This window comes from Silene latifolia, chromosome X (assembly GCF_048544455.1).
Source record: "Silene latifolia isolate original U9 population chromosome X, ASM4854445v1, whole genome shotgun sequence".
NCBI classification, from domain to species: domain Eukaryota; kingdom Viridiplantae; phylum Streptophyta; class Magnoliopsida; order Caryophyllales; family Caryophyllaceae; genus Silene; species Silene latifolia.
The window spans coordinates 173,166,633-173,185,232 of record NC_133537.1 but is presented as its reverse complement, the minus strand read 5'-3'; the positions used below and the strand labels follow the sequence as shown (position 1 = coordinate 173,185,232).

The following is an 18,600-nucleotide window of genomic DNA, read 5'->3' as shown; positions in this document are numbered from 1 at the left end:
CTCTCAAATTTGCTTTTGAGCTTAAAATAAGTTGTTTTAACTTCTTCAAAATTGATTGTTTAGCCTAACTTGTGCTTATTCAGTGAAAAGCACTTTTAAAAGTCGGACCAAACAATACCTAAGAAACGTACCCCCTCTCATCCACTCTTTTCTTCCCAGTTGAAGTGGGCACAGGGATTAAGGGTGGGGAGTATAATATTGATAAAAATATGAGTGTGGTTTGATAATTGGAGAGAGGTATGAATAATTAGGATTAAATATTAATAAAGAAGATGAGTGAGATTTGGTTATTGGAGAGAGGTAAGAATAATTAGAATTAAATATTAATAAAGAATATGGTGGAGTTTGATGAGTGGAGAGAGGTATGAGTATAATATTAATAAAAACTTTCTCAAAAAGGAAATGGGAAAAAAACATGAATAATCCGTTTTAAAAAATAGGGAAGAAAAGAGTGGATGCTAATAAACGGTCCGTTTTTCTTAAAACCATTGCTTTTGGTCTGAAATAAGACGGGTAACATGTCATCATTTTACAATAAAATGTTTTTATTTTTTGATAACATGTTACCATTATTGTTCACATCATTTTCAGGATAAAAAATGATACCTCTAGTCATAATATTTTGTGAATTAATTGATTACATTTTTTTAAAAAATGGCAACATTTTATCCGTCTGACAAATAAGACCAAAAATAGGGGCTTACTTTAACGAGTCTCGGATGGTAAAAGATTGTTGATTAACTAACCTGAAGATGATAGTTTGAATGAGTTTGACCAAATAGGCAGCTCACATGACATCGTTAGTCATTAGTCGCAATCTCCAATGGACCTAAAACTACGCCGTTTCATCCTCCACACTTGACACACCCCCCTACAGAGTACAGACTCTCTCACTCCAACTACATTTACCCAATAATACTCCCATCACTTCCACTCACAAAAATACCCTCTATCCCTTCTCTCATGGCTTCCTCATCCCTCACCACCCACAAACCCTAGATACCCTAATACTTACCCTAACTCTAACAATGTCGACCCTCACTGCAATCTCTATCCTCTTCCTTTTCCTCCTCCTACCTCTGGACATACTCTCCTACGACGACGACGTTCGTTGCCTACAAGGCGTCAAATCCGCCCTAACAGACACCAACAACCGCCTTACCTCATGGCGCTTTTCCGACACCTCTGCCGGTTCAATATGTAAACTCGCCGGAGTTGGATGTTGGAATGAGAAAGAAGATCGCCTTCTCTCTCTTCAACTTCCCTCTTACTCCCTTGCCGGAACCCTACCTCCTGCTCTCCAATTTTGTCGTAGTCTTCAGATCCTTGTCTTATCCGATAATCGTCTCACCGATCTTATTCCTCCCCAAATTTGTGAATGGTTGCCTTATTTAGTAACCCTAGATCTTTCTGATAACCTTCTTTCTGGTCCCATTCCTACCCAAATCGGGAATTGTAAGTTTTTGAATTCGCTTGTTTTGAGTGGGAATCGCCTTTCCGGTCAGATTCCTGTCGAGTTGGCGGGTTTGGATAGGTTGAAGAAGCTTGATTTGGGTAGTAATAGGTTGTCGGGTTTGGTTCCCTCCGGTTTGGCCAGGTTCGGGTCGGGTGGATTTGGGGGTAATGATGGACTGTGTGGGAATGTTGTTGGAGTTAAGTGTGGTGGGTTTGGGGGTAGGAATTTTAAGGTCGTCATCATTGGGGCTGTGCTTGGGGTTATTGCTGCCGCGGTTCTTGGCTTTTTGGTTTGGTATTGGTGTTGTGACCGTACCAAAGCCAAGAAGGCGGAAGTGGAGGATTGTGAAAAGGAGGGGAGCTTTGTCGGGTGGGTGTCGAAACTTGGATCCAATAAGGGGGTTCAAGTGGTGTTGTTCCAAAAGTCGACTAATAAGGTTAGGGTAGCAGATTTGTTGGTTGCCACGGATAGCTTTAGTGATAGTAATGTCGTGGGTGATACCAAGACCGGGGTGTCATATCGGGCTGTTTTAAATGATGGGTCGAAATTGGTGATTAAGAGGTTGAGAGGCGGGTTTAGGTTGAGTGAGAAACAATTTAGATCAGAGATTACCCGGTTAGGACAACTTAGGCATCCCAACTTAGTGCCTCTGTTGGGGTTTTGTTGTCTGGAGGATGAGAAGTTGTTGGTATACAGGGATATGAGTAACGGGACCTTGAAAGCACGGTTGCATGGAGACGAACATGGTTTGGGTGTGTTGGATTGGCGGGCCAGGGTTAAGATTGGGGTCGGTGGAGCTCGGGGTTTGGCCTGGCTCCACCATGGTTGTCAACCACCGATCAAACACCAAAACATAAGCTCGAATGTGATGCTTCTAGACGATGATTTTGATGTTAGGATTGCTGATGTCGGATTAGTGCGCCTTATGGCAATGGGAAATTCGAATGGTAGTTCGGTTGCGAATGGGGATTTTGGGGAGTTTGGTTATGTGGCACCTGAGTATGCTAGCACCTTGGTGGCATCGTTGAAGGGTGATGTTTATGGGTTTGGGGTTGTATTACTGGAGTTGGTGACAGGGCAGAAGCCTCTAGAAGTGAACAACGCGGGTGAGGGATTCAAAGGAAGTTTGGTGCATTGGGTTACTTTACTCTCAAGTTCCGGTAAAATTAAGGATGCAATTGATAAGTCCTTGTGTGGGAAAGGTGACGATGATGAGATTATGAAGTTGCTCAAGGTTGCTTGTTCTTGTGTGGCTTCTAGGCCTAAGGATAGACCCTCTATGTTTCGGGTCTATGAGTCTTTAAAAAACATTGCCGAGAATTATGGTTTCTCAGAGCATTACGATGAGTTTCCGATGACACTGGACGAGCAAGATTTTGAGTGCTGAAAATTGAAAACCGAGCAAGTAGATTGCGTTCCACATTGTGTTAACTTTGTACGGTTGTATATCTTCATTGTTGGAATGTTGTATAACTAGTTTGTTTACTGTTCAGGTTCTCGTTTGTTTATCTCCGTATATGTCTTGGCATTCCATGCAAGACTTTGTAGTTTTGTACTGCGACCATTCGGGTTCATGTATGATGATGTATCAGAGTTGTGGAACATGAGCAATCATTTTTTGGGGCAACACACTATTCAGATCTTGTACAGACAGTCTCTACCTGGTCATTAGAGTTGGCGTCTTGCCTTTTCTTGCAAAATGATTGCTACACTCATTGCTCTGTTGGCCGATTTTAAAAAAAAAATTCATGATATTGACTTGGTTTTGCCGTTTTGGTTGCGGATCTGGAGCTATAATGCTATCTTGCTTTGGTTTGCACACATTTGGTTTTGTCCGGATTGTAGCGAGGTAGGGGTGTTTTGGCAATTGAGATTTGGAAACTCGAGACCTTGTGTTCAATCTGTTACATGCTGATTTAAGCACTTACATTTCCTCTAGCTTTGAGTAGGAGTATAAGATAAGGGTGGATGCATCACACCTTCCAGGAGTTGGGTAGCAGTCGTTTTGAGTAATCAGGAGTAATGTTGTTGGCATCACGGTCCATTGCTACAGGTGATGATGTTAGTTGATGAAGCAGGATACTTGTGACACCATTAAATAGACTAGCTAACTGCCAGCTCTCATTAATTTGCCCTTTTACTTGTCTGATCCATTCCTACTTCCTAAGGTATATTTTTTTTTCTTTTTAGGGGGCCATACAAACTATGCATGTGAGGGCTGAGCTTTTGATGGTATTTTAGATATCGATTGGTGATAGCCGTGGCTTTCTGTTTAATTTGTGTGTTTATGTTGATGAAACACAGCATTTCCACATGCTCTCGTCCCTACTTCCTATTTCTAACGTATCATTCTCGTATAAAGTTATTTACGGAGGAAGTCTTTGACACACTGTTTAAAAAGTACAATACTCTTCCTATTTAGAATTATCTATGCTATGTTTGAGAACGTTGAATTAGAATTGAATTCCGTAATTCAGCTAGTTAAAATTTGGGGTTCTCAAATATTTATCATATAGTAGTCATTTAAATTCCAACACTTCTTATGTTTTATTTTGTGACACAAATTTTATCACAATAGTTTTATTTATGATATTTTTCCGATTGAATATTTTACGAGACAATATTTATCTTTTTTCAAATATAAAACATCCAATGACCTTGACCCATATCTGTCTCGCCCAAATTCAATTCCAATTCCATGGGTATCCCAAACGCAATTTTGGAATTGGATTTAGAATTGAATTCAAACATTTGAATTTTTACAATTGAAATCAGGAAAATGAGATCAATTCCATGTTCCCAAACACTACCTAACAATAATCCGAATTATAGTAAATCTTCTCATAGTAATCAGCACTACAGTTATTTTTAAAAAAAAAAATCCTACTTTTAATATTTTTTTCTTAAAATAAACTTAGGTGATCAGCTATGTACTTCACAATATTTTTAATTTTTTTTTTCAAATTTCTATAAATAATAATTTTTTTCCTTTTAAAAATAAAACAAAATCAAGCCTATACGGCTTTACCTTAAATTTTTATTCAACGCTTACCTCTCTTCATCAAAAACTCACCATCCTCAACAACTTCCACCTCAATCCTCTGCCACACACCAACCCGACACCCTCTCCAACGATCACATCTATACACCACCACCACCACCACCGTGCTCTTTGCTGCACTAGTAATGGTGTAACCAAACCACCACTACCACTTTATTTTACGTCCTCGACTTATGCCATTATTCGCCTTACTTGACGCTTTCATCTATACACTTTCGCTTTTAAAAGAGGAGGAGGAATAGTTAAAACTAAGAAGGTAGAAGATTACTTACGAATCAATGAAGTGGATTAGATTAGAAGCAAAAAGAAAACCCCCAATTCAATTGTTGAAGAGCAAGCACTTTCTCTCTCAAGGAGTATCTGTTAAGAGTTTTGAGGAATTTAGAATTAGGACTTAGGAGTACTAATCACGTGTAACACCCCTGTTTATCTAAGAGCCTTAACTAGGCATTCCTAGATAAAAGAAGCTGTTACCATCTCGGATTGCCCGAGGTAGTGAATTACAAAGTAAAACAAACCACAATACTTTAAATAGATAAATGTTTAGTGGCCTTGTTACAGTTTACTTAACCAAAAGACTTAATAGTAATAATTAAATACCATTCTCGCAAAGGAAATAAAATAAGTGAGTATCTATTAAACTGTCTAAGTGAGCTAGACTTCTATATGGTCCATCATCATCTACCTCACGTCCCAAGCTCCCAGTCAGCTATTCTTTAGTACCTGTCAGTCAATCTGCTCCCCAATAATTGGTTCATCACAGGTGTTTAACGAATACACTGTCAACCAAACGGTTAAGTAGAAATATCTAAACAACAAGAATACTATACAAATAAAATAATAGCAACCCAGATAAGAAAATGCTTAACAATAAATCCACATCTCCGAGACACCCATTTATTCCGCCAATTCACATATCCGAGTCACCCATTCACATCTCCGAGACACCCATTCACATATCCGAGACACCCATTCACATGAATTACCCAGTAATAGATTAACAATAACAATACACATCAACAATCATCCAACGATTAATATCAATTCTCCAAATAACATCCATATTATCAATTAACACAAAAACCATATTCGAGTTGAGTAGATAACCTACATCAGAAGCTAAAATCCAATTACGCAGACTAAGAATAATCAGAAATACTCCACCTCAAATCCGTCACCTAAGGCAATATTATAATTTAATTATTAATTTTACCGAAATTTAATTATTTATATAATTACGATTCTTTATTATTAATTATAAAATTTACGAAGACAAAATCCGTTTTAAGGATTCAAACACAACCCACAAAACACCCGCGAACTCAACCTTAACCTGTCTCTTAACCACGGTGAAACAACCCATGACACATGCCCAAACCCGTTAGTCTCACCGTGGTCAACCACCCACTGTCACGATGAGCCCAGCCAACCACCAGGGTTCCCATCGAGCCCAACCACCAAGCCAAACACCCCTGTCCTAGGATCCACCTATGGACACCCTACACAATGCACCATAACCACCGTGTATACATCCCACGACCACGACCAATACAATGACCCACACCTCCACTAGCCACCACCATAGCCTCCCTTGACTTTACGGCGGTTCCAGTGGTGGTGTCCAACCTCCCTCGACGCAACCACCATAGCCACAACATCTGTCTTCAGACGGTTTTATACAAACACCAACAACACCCCCGTTTTCACGTTTTCTGACGACCACAACCACCAAGGCTCCGCCTTTAACCCTTCAACCACCACCACCAAGGTCGACTCCACCACCCACGGCCAATCAACCCCAACCCAGGTCACGACGGTCAAGTTTAAGGGTTCAATTACCATTTCAATTACATGGCTCCCATAACAACCACCCACGAAAACCGCCCAATTAACCACCCCAGGTCAGTCGTCGACGGTCACGGCAGGGTCAGGTGAAGAGACGGTGGTCCAAGCTAGCCTATGGTCGAAGTCACGGTTCTTGGGTTGCGTGTATGGTAGTGCACGGTTGAACTAAAACATGATGTACAAGCTATATACATTAATTAGTTAAATTATGAGACACTCTTACCTTTTGTCGATTATACGATCTTAAATTCCTACCTCTTTCTCTAGATCTCTTATTCTCCCTTTATGTGAATCAATTTCAGTTTTTATGATTGTGTATGTCAGGGTAAGGTCCTCTCTTCTCTATTTATAATTTGGTAGAAAGGCAATTAGGAAATCCTATTATTATCATTATCATTATCATTATCATTATCATTATCATTATCATTATCATCATTGTTATTATCATTGTCATTATCATTGTCATTATTATTATCATTGTTGTTATCATTGTTGTTATTGTTGTTGTTGTTATTATTATTATTATTATTATTATTATTATTATTATTATTATTATTATTATTATTATTATTATTATTATTATTATTATTATTATTATTATTATTATTATTATTATTATTATTATTATTATTATTATTATTATTATTATTATTATTATTATTATTATTATTATTATTATTATTATTATTATTATTATTATTATTATTATTATTATTATTATTATTATTATTATTATTATTATTATTATTATTATTATTATTATTATTATTATTATTATTATTATTATTATTATTATTATTATTATTATTATTATTATTATTATTATTATTATTATTATTATTATTATTATTATTATTATTATTATTATTATTATTATTATTATTATTATTATTATTATTATTATTATTATTATTATTATTATTATTATTATTATTATTATTATTATTATTATTATTATTATTATTATTATTATTATTATTATTATTATTATTATTATTATTATTATTATTATTATTATTATTATTATTATTATTATTATTATTATTATTATTATTATTATTATTATTACTATTACTATTACTATTATTAACCAAGTGGTGTTAGTCCAGTGGTAGCCGGGTTAAACCTTAAAGCTTGCAGAAATGCAGGAGTTGAGAGGTCCCGGGTTCGACTACCAGCTGGGGCGATGATCACTTGGTCACTGCAACCCCGGAAGGGGTGGTGGTGCGGGAATGCATGGGCCAGGGGAATTCAGCCCCCTCGTCATAAAAAAAAAAATACTATTATTGTTATTAATATTGACCGAGTAAACTCATGGTCAAACACGGCTACACACGACCACAAGTAAAATCCCGACTCACCCATTATTTGTTATTCAATTCTATTATTCTATTATTCTATCTTATTTATTATTATAAATTATAAACGTCATAATTAATTCATTAAAAGCCATTGTAAATGCTACCACAATACGGGGTATTACGATCTTTCCCCCTTAAATAGAAATTCGTCCCGAAGTTCACTCAAAGTACTAAACAATAGCCGAATTGTAACACCCTCATCTACCAAGGAGCCTTAACAAGACCTTCCCTAGCAGATATGGGCGTTACCATTTCGGTTGCTCGAGGAATAGTAAATATCATTACGTCAATAAAAAAACTATTTAAGTTTATTACAAGTTAACTTAACAAAAGAAAAGATACAACTGATATCAAACACTATCAACTACGGTGAGACCACTCCATGCCAAGACTCGATGAAAGACTCGTCCCTCCAACGCACCCAGCTAAGCTTCACATATCAACACCTGCTAAGACTGCCTGCTCACCATAATGGATCACGGCAGACACGTAATAAGAAGAAAGACAAACAAAACCACACAAGGTCCGTGACACGGCTGTCGCAACCCTATCAAAAATAAAACCAACCGGTCTCTATAAAATGTAGTAGAGGCAGTCGGGTATTGTATCCACAAGGAGATGGGCATTCTGTATGCTAACTAAGTCTGCCTAGGTAACCATTTCTTGGAGGGTTGATTGTTGATTCTAAACTACAGAGATAAAGAGAAAAGGGACAATAAAGAAGTAAGCAATAAATTCTAATGAAAATACCAGGGAGAGAAACAGCTAGGACAGTCGGTTCACCATGGTTTTCTAGGGATCCAATCTAGGGTCAAAGGTCAGCACAAACTCGGTCTGTAGGGTAGTGAAGAGGTCCTTCTGGTCCGCTATTTCCCCCAAAACATTACTAAATTAGCTTCCACCCTCATTAGAATGTTCTAATGTTCACCGCAGGTCTTACCTCTTCCAATCTTCCGATCTAGGTCAAGGTGTACTAAATCAACTAACTAAATGCGTTGACTCAAGCAACTAATTGCTATTAAATGCGGTGATTAACCATGCAGACCTAATTCTAACCAAACCTAATCACCTAATCATAATCTCCCTAATTACCATGGCTCCCCTTATGTCCTAGCATAAGGAAATTAGCTATGCATAATAAAAGTTGAGAAATCGATAACAACAAACGAGATGAATAACTTGAACATAATAACAAAAGGGAACAAGGAATGAAGAAATAAAGTAAAGAGATAATAGGAACAAGAATATTTGCAATAATTAATAGAATGAAATTAAAGATCGAAAGTACCGATACAAAGGAGTTCCAAGAAAAAGAGTTTTTAGTGTTGGAAATCATATTTTAAATATCACATATTTTAGTTTAAAGTTTTAGTCATAAAAACTTAAGGATCTCTGCGTTATCAGCATAATGTTTGCAAAATTCCATGGTGATGTCCTCAAACGTGGGGTAGTTCTTCAGTTCAAGGTTATAGAACCAGGCCCTTGGGTGTTCCTCCAAAGACTGAGGAAAGATGGCAGAGAGCATACTTGCAGGTACACCTTTCAAGGCAAAGTGCTCTTTGTAGGACCGAATATGTTGGAGAGGGTCCTCCGTTCCTTTAAACTTTGGTATGTCAGTGAGCACAAAGTTCTTAAGGAGTTCATCTTGGACCAAAGCATAGGTCCTGAAGTTGTCATAATGAATGCTCTCCCCCTGAGAGAGAGCTTCAGTTGATCTTCAATAAGCTTGAACCGCTTTTCTAATTCAGTCATTTCAGGTGGGGTAGGCACATTGTTTTCCCATTGATCTTAGCCTCAATGGCTCCCAGTCGAGTCATCATCAACTCCAAAGCCTCACCCAGCTTAGTGACGACGGCTTCCATTGCTTTTCTTCGGGTTTGAGGCGACCTTTCTATAAGAAAAACCCCGAACCAGTCAATACTCGAATCAAAATCCCCTGCACAAATAAGGACTCGACTCATAGACTTGACCTTTGACTCAAACTTGACTCAAAGACAGGACTAGACCCAGGAAATGACCTAAGTGGCTCACTTGTAAAAAGGGTCACATGGGAGAGGGGTCTAGACCTAACAAGGGTATGACTCGACTCAACTAACCTTTTGACCTGGACTTGACATCGACTTGGTGTGGCTAACCCGTGATTGAACCAAGCATGGTTCATGGGCTCATGGAAAACGTCCTAGGTGGTCTAGGATGCACGTTCGAGTGGTTTGACTTTGACCAAATGGTCGACTTACACGACTTGGACCCAAGAGGTGGCATGGGTAACCCACTAGGGTTTTGTACTAGACTAGATACACGGTTCACTTGAACCCTTAACATGACTAGACTTGACTCGAAACATATTCTATGCTCGGGAATGGTGAGAAATCATTTTGGAATAGATTTGAAAATGGATGATTTAAAAATGAGATTTTAAATGGGCAGCATGCCGGCTATAAAAAGCTCATTTTAGTCGAAAAACCCACATCTATTTCGGTAGCATTCCGAGTTTGAAAACATGCTTGATTTGAAGACGGTTTTCGAAAAAACGGTTTGAGAAAACAATATAAAATTTTCGAAAAAAACAGGGAGGATGATCACATAGCACATAAGCATTCACATATTAATCGTGCATGAACCTTATCAAAGAAAGTCAAGCCTTCCATAAGCAGAAGTGTGCAATATGGTGAGAGCAAGTACTTAGAGATCTCGGCGGTACCATCTTGATATTTAAATCGGCATAGTGGATGTCACCTCCTAACCATTGAAATCGACCCAATGGGTGAGGTGGTCCTCCTAAAGTCTCAAATGAGTAATGCATGTATGCAAACCAAATCATAGTGTTAGTCCTATTAGCCATTATTTTCCTTTTCAAGTTACAACTCCCCAGCAGAGTCACCAAAATGTGGATGTGGAAAATTGATAATCCACGTGGTTGAAAATCTTTTGGAGTCGCCACCAAATATAAGGAAATTTGGGAACCATTTTGAAGATGAGATTTGAGTTCGTTGTTGAAAGTACGTGCTGGGAAGTTCGTTAATAAAACACCCACCCCCGCCCGTTGCAATAACGGCCTCTACTTGGGGCTATGATGGCTAATTGGATAAGACTACGATCGTTATATGAAAGTGCAAAACACCATTTTGATCCTAACATGTCAGCTTGGTTTCTAATCGTTTAATGCATCTAAGCTACTTTGTCCAAGTGATTTAGCATGTGAGGTTGATTTGAACTATACTCACAAGCATTCACGACATGGCTTAGATGGGAGTGAGGGAGCCGTTGGGGAGCTAAGCTATACAACCCAGACGATTCTCGTCGACTCGATTCGCAAGCAATTGAATTAAAGATACAACTCGATCTAAATACAATTGCTAAACATGACGGTTGACACACGACACAAACTACCTTACTTAGGCGTCTTGAAATCCGCGCCATATGGTAAGGCCACGGCGCACATAAGACTTCGTCCTTGGCCTCATCATCGTTTTGCGCACTCACTTCGATTTAATTAGTTAAATACTTAAATTTAATTAACTAAAGCAAAGGTTTTGTAAAATCATTTTGACTCAAAATAAAAGATTAACTAGACCCATATTTAAAGTACAAATTACATTGCTTGAAATAAATTACAATAATTACGATGATTAAACTACATTAACGATTGAAATAAAACCACAATAATTAAATAAAACAAAACAAACTGAACCAAAGTGGCACGAAGGCCCAGACAACACACGGCCAAAACGGGTGGGCAATGTTGTGAAGGAAAAGTAGATCTATATACTTACATATTCATATGTGTCTTAATTTAATTTGTCATAAAATTAAATATGGATTTTATGCATGCAAACAAATGAGCAAAATAGAGGAGAAATCATGTTCTTACATTGGATGTTTCGGTTTTATGGGCACAAGAGAGATCACCTTTCTCTCTTGTTCTTGTGCTTTCCTTTAATGGAAGAACCAAGATCCAAGTATAGGATCTCTCCCTAAGCTTAATACCCAAGGCTTTCTCTTAATTAAGATTAATATTATAAGAACTAGTACAATATTAATCTAGTAGAAAAATGACCCAAAAATATTATAAAACACTTAATATTTTCGGTTTATGGGAGGAAGAAGAAGAGAGCTTTTTATCTCTCTAGAATTCTAATTTTTGGATGAGTGAAAAGAATGAATAATCCCTCAATAATAATATTGAGTATATGACAAAAAGGAGAGGAAAAACAATTGTTTTTCCTCCTCTAAAAACCGGGTGGAGTAGGGGGGTGGAGGGAGCCAATACATGCAATTGTTGCTCTTAACAATAAACAATAGGGTTGCATGGCTAAAAAAGCAAACAATCATTATGTTTACCACTAATTTAAACAATTAATTAGCTTAATCCTCCTCTTATTATTTCGGTCCATATGGATAATATGGAATCCATATTATTTTTGTCAATTGTCAAAATGTCACATGTCACATGTAGCATAAATTTGTTGTGTATTTTTAACATATTAAAAATCAACGTATTATTAAAATACGTCACATACAAAATTGACTTAGTAATTTCATAATTACTTGTACCAAAATATTTTTCCATTTATAAATCACAACAGATTGTATTTATAAAAATTCATTCAATTTCAATTGTTTCTTTAAACAATAATTTCATCCGAGTAATGATACAATTCGATTACTCAGACCGTATCCCATTTAATCACATTTCAATTTGATACGTAAATTTTACTTCCAAAATCGTCCGTCAATTTTCAAGTAATTTAATTAACTCGTAACGTTATACGATCAATTAAATAATCAATTAAGAGTGTTGCCCTATAGGTATGACCTAGGGGGGTCAATCGATCACCACCGTCGCACGACGATAATGTCAAACTCTAGTCGACCAATCATTACCGATATATGTTGACCATTGACAAGAACAATATTACTTCCCAATTGTATTCTTTATAATGAGATTTAAACATGTGATCATCATGATCAATAGTCGTGATCGCATTATTGTCGGAGGACACATATTCCAACAATCTCCCACTTGTCCTCGACAAGTGTGCGTCACCAATTCTCTTGTCCTATTACTATGTCCCACTCAATGCAAGGTGTCTTTCAGGTCGTACTTGCAAGTGATCATATCGAGAGTGGTTTCCTCGATCTGGAGAATAACTGATTGACCGGACTTATCTATCATAGATACTTTCCGAGCGTGGCCACGCATTTCCAGTTCATTACTCCTCGAGTGGCCCTGAGATATTGTTATAACCCTGACTAGGGGTGGAAAATTCCTATCGCACTCATTCCCTTCGACTAGCCACAGTCATCATAACCCAAAATATGCCCATTTGACCCCATTTACGAAGGTCGTAGTAACACAAATCAAAGTTAATATGAAACTGTACCATCTAAGACGAATAGTCTTTAGTCAAAAGAATCGACTCATTCGAATACTATAGTAGCTCTTGCCACGACCAGGCTATATAAATTTGCCAGAACTCTATAAGCGGTCATTAGTCCCGACAAAATGTTCCTAACAGTCTGCCTATGTGATCGACTAGTCATCTCACATGACTCTATGGCACTTGAACTTGCCATCAATCGCATCACACTCTAGTCACTTCGAGACGTCACCTCATACAAGTAACCATGGGCAAATACAATGTTAATCCATGTTTACTTTAACGGGGTTCAATTGTCTCCACAACCCGCTTGGATATAACAATGTACAACGTGAGTTAATAATAACTCAAACGACAAATGTCGACATCACGCTCGGGTAGTCAATATCATATTACAACCTTGCGATGTATATCGTAAGTGTAAACACTTATTGATTGCAATAGAAGTTTAACATGCCATGTGTCCATGTGTTCAAACCTCTTACACTTGCATTTTCCTTTACATTCATGTTCTCTCTCATAGCATGAACTTTACCAAGTACACATCAAGGTTTCTGAACTCGGTTTTGGTTCTTTATCTTGAAAGAACTTTCTTATCGATTATCACATAACGAACGAATTTGTGGTGAATGATATAACTTGTACTGATCAAGTATTCCATCCACACACAATGCACTAAGTATATGTTTTGCAGAGTCTTGCAACAATTTGCCAAGACGATTGGCCTAGCACTTCTCACAAGTCCTAGCACAGTTAGGAAAGATTAGTTTTGAGTAACTTCTTATTCAACTAAGTACCTTTCCAAAACTTCTTATTTCTCTTTCTAGGCTTGAAAGATTAAGGATTCTCATAAATCCTTACATGTGCTCGGATTTTCATTAATATGCGCAACCTCTTGACACATATAAGAGCATTCTGACAATCATCGAAATCGCTCATCGGATTCTACTTGAGAATTCATGACGTTTCTATTGTGGCTTACCAATGAATCATCATGCTCTTATGCATATGATTCACTATTGGACATGTGCATGATCATTCTAATGGTGGAAACATTAGTTACTAATAATCATGAAATCACCCGTTCATAGGTTCAATGAACGACCATGACTGCTAATGGTAATTCCATTTTCATCTATATGAATAACCTATGTGTATGTTGATATGATGTGTATTTATTAATACTAATCCAACATCCCTTGATGTAATTGGATTCATCATTGTCCATTTTCATCCAGAATTGAAAACTCAAATACTTCTTTTATGAAGGAAGGTATTAGCTCGTAATTCTTCAATGAGTGGTGAGTTGTCAACATTCAAAGGATGATAGCTCCCACTAAATTCCATGTCTTCACATGACAATTTCCTAACTCCCACTCAATTCTTCATATTTCAAAATTGACTTCTCAATCGAAACTTTTCAAGAATTGAAATATAAATTGCATTGCCAAGTTATTAAGATAAAACCATATATGTTCCCATCATATCCTTTCAAAATGCCTATTTCGAAGAGGTCTCTTTTTAACCTTACGGAAAGAGATTTTAAATCTCTAACACACTCATGTCATGATGATGTGTAGCAATGTCATTATTCAAATATAAATAATATCTAGAACACGTCCTTCGAAATACCCTTTCGGAAGGAGGTTTAACCATTTCATAATGAGGTTAAGTAATGACATTTGGGTGGTAAAAACTTGGCCATTGAAGATATCGGTATATCAATCTTTGCAACTCGATCATAACTAGTATGTTATTATAATTCATTTAGGCTCTTAAGTAAATCTCAAGGTTGAAACTATTGGTCAAAAATTTCATAAACTTAGTCAAAAACTTGTTAAGACTTTACATTAGTCATTTTTCTTCCAAAACTTTCTTTTGGTCTCCTCGTGTAGTTATCTTGAGAATATACTCTTATGATTACTTCACTTGGTCTCTTTAGTCATATAGAATTAACTTGAGACTATACATCTCATCTATTCGGTATACTATGTAAATAGATATACTTTCATTCAAATCATTCTCTCTTGCGTAGATCTTCATTTACACAAGTACACAATTTAATCTTGCCTTGTGTGTTGTGTCCTTATTTTTCTCCCACTCTATCTTTAGAATAAATACGCTATAGATTTAAAGATAGCATATGAGACACAAATTAATGATGTTGAAGTATAAGGAGAACTATATCATAGATAGACTAATTGATTTCATATGTGTACTTGGTGATTGACATTCCTTTACGAGAGTTCATAGACTCAAAATCGCTTTATAAATGATCATACACAAGCCTTAAGCATGTGGACATATAATGAAACCCGTCATTATATTTGTCTATTAGATCACTTTAAGTGAATAATCTTATGTTTCTAAGAGCAAGCATTTAAAGATGAATTTTAGAACATAAAAGGATAAATGATAAAACGGGTGACTTGGGTTGCAAACCAAGTCACCATTATCCAAAATACAAACCATTATCCAAAATACCTTTCCATGTCGAACACGGAAACTTAAGGTTCTAAAATTCAAAACATAATTTAAAATAAGACAATGAAAAGCAAAGCTCCATGAAAGCTATCCCTAGCTTCTTGATGGTTTCTCATGCTTGCTTTTCCTTTCCCTTGTCTTTGCTTGGTGGAGGCCCTATTTACAATAAAAAGGGGAGATACATTATCACAACTTTGCATCATAATACCATAGTTGAATAGAAACATAAAAGAAGGATAGTCATTTACCTCTTTGGAGTGATCTTTCCAAATTTAATATCACCAAGGTATTTGGAACAATTTCTTTTCCAATGTCCCATACCATTACAATAATGGCATTTATCAAGAGGACCCTTTTTGATTTTTGAAGTGCTAGCTTCACAAGTCTTAGCTTTGGTGAAAGTGGGAGCTTGCTTCTTGCCCTTTCTCCCATTCTTCTTGAACTTCCCCTTACTCTTAGTGCTTATGTTAAGCACATCCTTGGGTGGGTTCACATTTAACCCCATGTCCCTTTCGGCTTGCACAAGTAACTTGTGCAACTCCTCAAGAGACACATCCTTGTCTTGCATGTTAAAATTCACCCGGAATTGAACATACGCTTTCACTTTGGACAAGGAGTGTAGAATCCTATCTACAATGAGTTCTTTGGGGATTTCAACCTTTTGAATTTTCAAGGTCTCGACAAGCTCCATGAGTTTGAGCACATGAGGGCTAACCTTTTGGCCCTCTTTGAAGTCGAGATCAAAGAATGCCGCGGCCGCCTCATATTGGACGATCCGCGGAGTTTGTGAAAACATGGTCACAAGTTTGGAGTAAATCTCATTAGCATTGCCCATTTTAAAGGCTCTCCTTTGGAGGTCCGCCTCCATCGCAAATATCAAGACATTTTTCATTGTGGCGGACTCCTTTTGGTAAGCCTCATATGCTTCCCTAGTGGCGGCGGTCGACCTAGTAGTAGGTTCGGGTGGAGAGGCCTCGGTAAGGTAACGAAGCTTGTCGTCACCTTGGGCGGCCAATTTGAGTTGGGCATCCCAATCGGAGAAATTTGACCCATTCTTTTCAAGTTTACATCGATCCATAAAGGATCGGAGCCATGATGAACTAGCGAGAGGTGTGGCGTTTGGAGTTGGTGTTGCCATTTGTTATGAGAAAAAGAAGTGGTCTACAAAACAAAATATAAGGAGTAAAACAAATGTCGTTTTAATAATACTCGTAAAAATGTATGATTTAAACAAGTTTTATGCATTTTTCTAGTGACCTCTACCCAACTAGATAAATGATTCCAAGACCCAAATTCATATCGACTTAGGCACGGTGGGGCCGATTCATCCTTTATCAATATAACTTGGTGGATTAACGTTTAATCGATTCTACTTTTAGAAATCTTGGTCGATAATATTACATTAACAATTATCTTTAGCCCAAAACACATTCGACAAGGGCACGGTGGGGCCGATACATCCCTTATCAAAAACTTTTGTTGAGTTCAATCCAAATTTCGAATAAATGTGTCCATGATCCAAACCCATATTAACTTGGGCACGGTGTGGCCGATACATCCCTTATCAACATGAATTCGGTGGATAGACATTTATCACCCACTTCCCCTACGTAACAAGGTTTGTACCCCGGTGGGGCCGAGCGCACTCCCTCGCGAAATAGGTTTTCATGGTTTCTACTATTTGCTAAGGCTATGTCTCAATTAATTGTTTTAGCGAGAGGTCATGTCAATTTATTATCTATCACGTTTTAAGTGAACTAAAGCGGTGAACTACGATAATTTTAATTGACACGGTCGATAAACTCGATAAAATAAGGATGCATGTTTTAGTTATGGCGATTTAGCGATGCATGTGACATAAAATAAAATGCAAGCATAAAAATAAATAAATAAATCCTAGTATGGCCTTTCCTAAAATAGAAAAACTATTTAACTATTACATATTCGGAAACCAACTCCATTGGTCCCTTGAACTTCGGTTGTGGCACGCATCTCGAGGTAACACCGTCTTTATGTATCGCCATTCTTGAAGAAATCCGTCTTTGGGAACTCCGGAATGAATAAAATTACATAATAAATTACATAATTTCCTATTATACATTTGTAACTAAAATAAAATAAATCTATTAAATTACAAAACGGTGATACGAGATCACAATAAAATTACAACCGAATCGATATTCCCATACATTTCGGGAAATACCAATTAAATCTAAGGCCATACTAAGTAAAATTACATAATTCAAAAATTACATAAATTAAAATTATGACAATCATAAAGAAAATGCAGCATTATAATATGTATGAACATGCTCAATTTTATGCTAAATCGCCTTTAATTATTCAATATCGTATATTACTCGGTTTTTATGGATTTGCGTGATTTCAACATTTTATAATCACAAAAATTACATAAATTCATATTTATGCATAAGTTAATTACCCTAACCTCTTAGGACTCAAAATTTAGTCATCACTAATAATTTGACCATAATTAACTCATATATTTATAAAATTGTTCATTAATGGACTAAAAAATACAAAAATAAGCTATAAACCTCAAATAAATCACAAAATTTCAAATAAATTCAAAATTTGAAATTTAAACTCATGAACATTCTGGAAAAATACCATGACACTCATAATGTTCAAAAACTTAGGTTAAAAATTTCGAAATATTTCCGGAAAAACAATGTTGCGGTTTATCGATTTTTAATAAAATAATCATAAAAACATGGAAAAATTATATTCATTAACTTTTCAATTTTATATCTGAAAAAGATAATAAAAAGCAACATTAGACGTTTTTCCTAAGTCATAGATTATGTTTTATTAATTTTTCACTAATAATGTCACTATTTATGCTATTTTTCTTCAAAAATCCATAAATCATGCAAAAAGACTTCTTTATAGCCAATTATTTTACACACATCTTGTAAAATTGCATGTGACAACATATTAAATTTCTATGACCAGATTCGAAATTTAACTCATATTAACCTATTTTTCACT

General features: G+C 36.4%; 1 protein-coding gene across 1 annotated transcript; it reads left to right on the top strand.

The window, feature by feature from the left end:
• Positions 1-842: 842 nt before the first annotated feature.
• On the top strand, positions 843-3,090 carry LOC141623710 (putative inactive receptor kinase At1g27190). Its single transcript, XM_074439864.1, has one exon. The coding sequence runs from the start codon at positions 1,029-1,031 to the stop codon at positions 2,841-2,843; it is 1,815 nt and encodes a 604-aa protein (XP_074295965.1). The 5' UTR covers positions 843-1,028; the 3' UTR covers positions 2,844-3,090.
• Positions 3,091-18,600: the final 15,510 nt, after the last annotated feature.

Bases quoted from the DNA above. Each gene is read 5' to 3' on its own strand.
- LOC141623710 (XM_074439864.1), top strand. From the start codon at position 1,029: ATGTCGACCCTCACTGCAATCTCTATCCTCTTCCTTTTCCTCCTCCTA.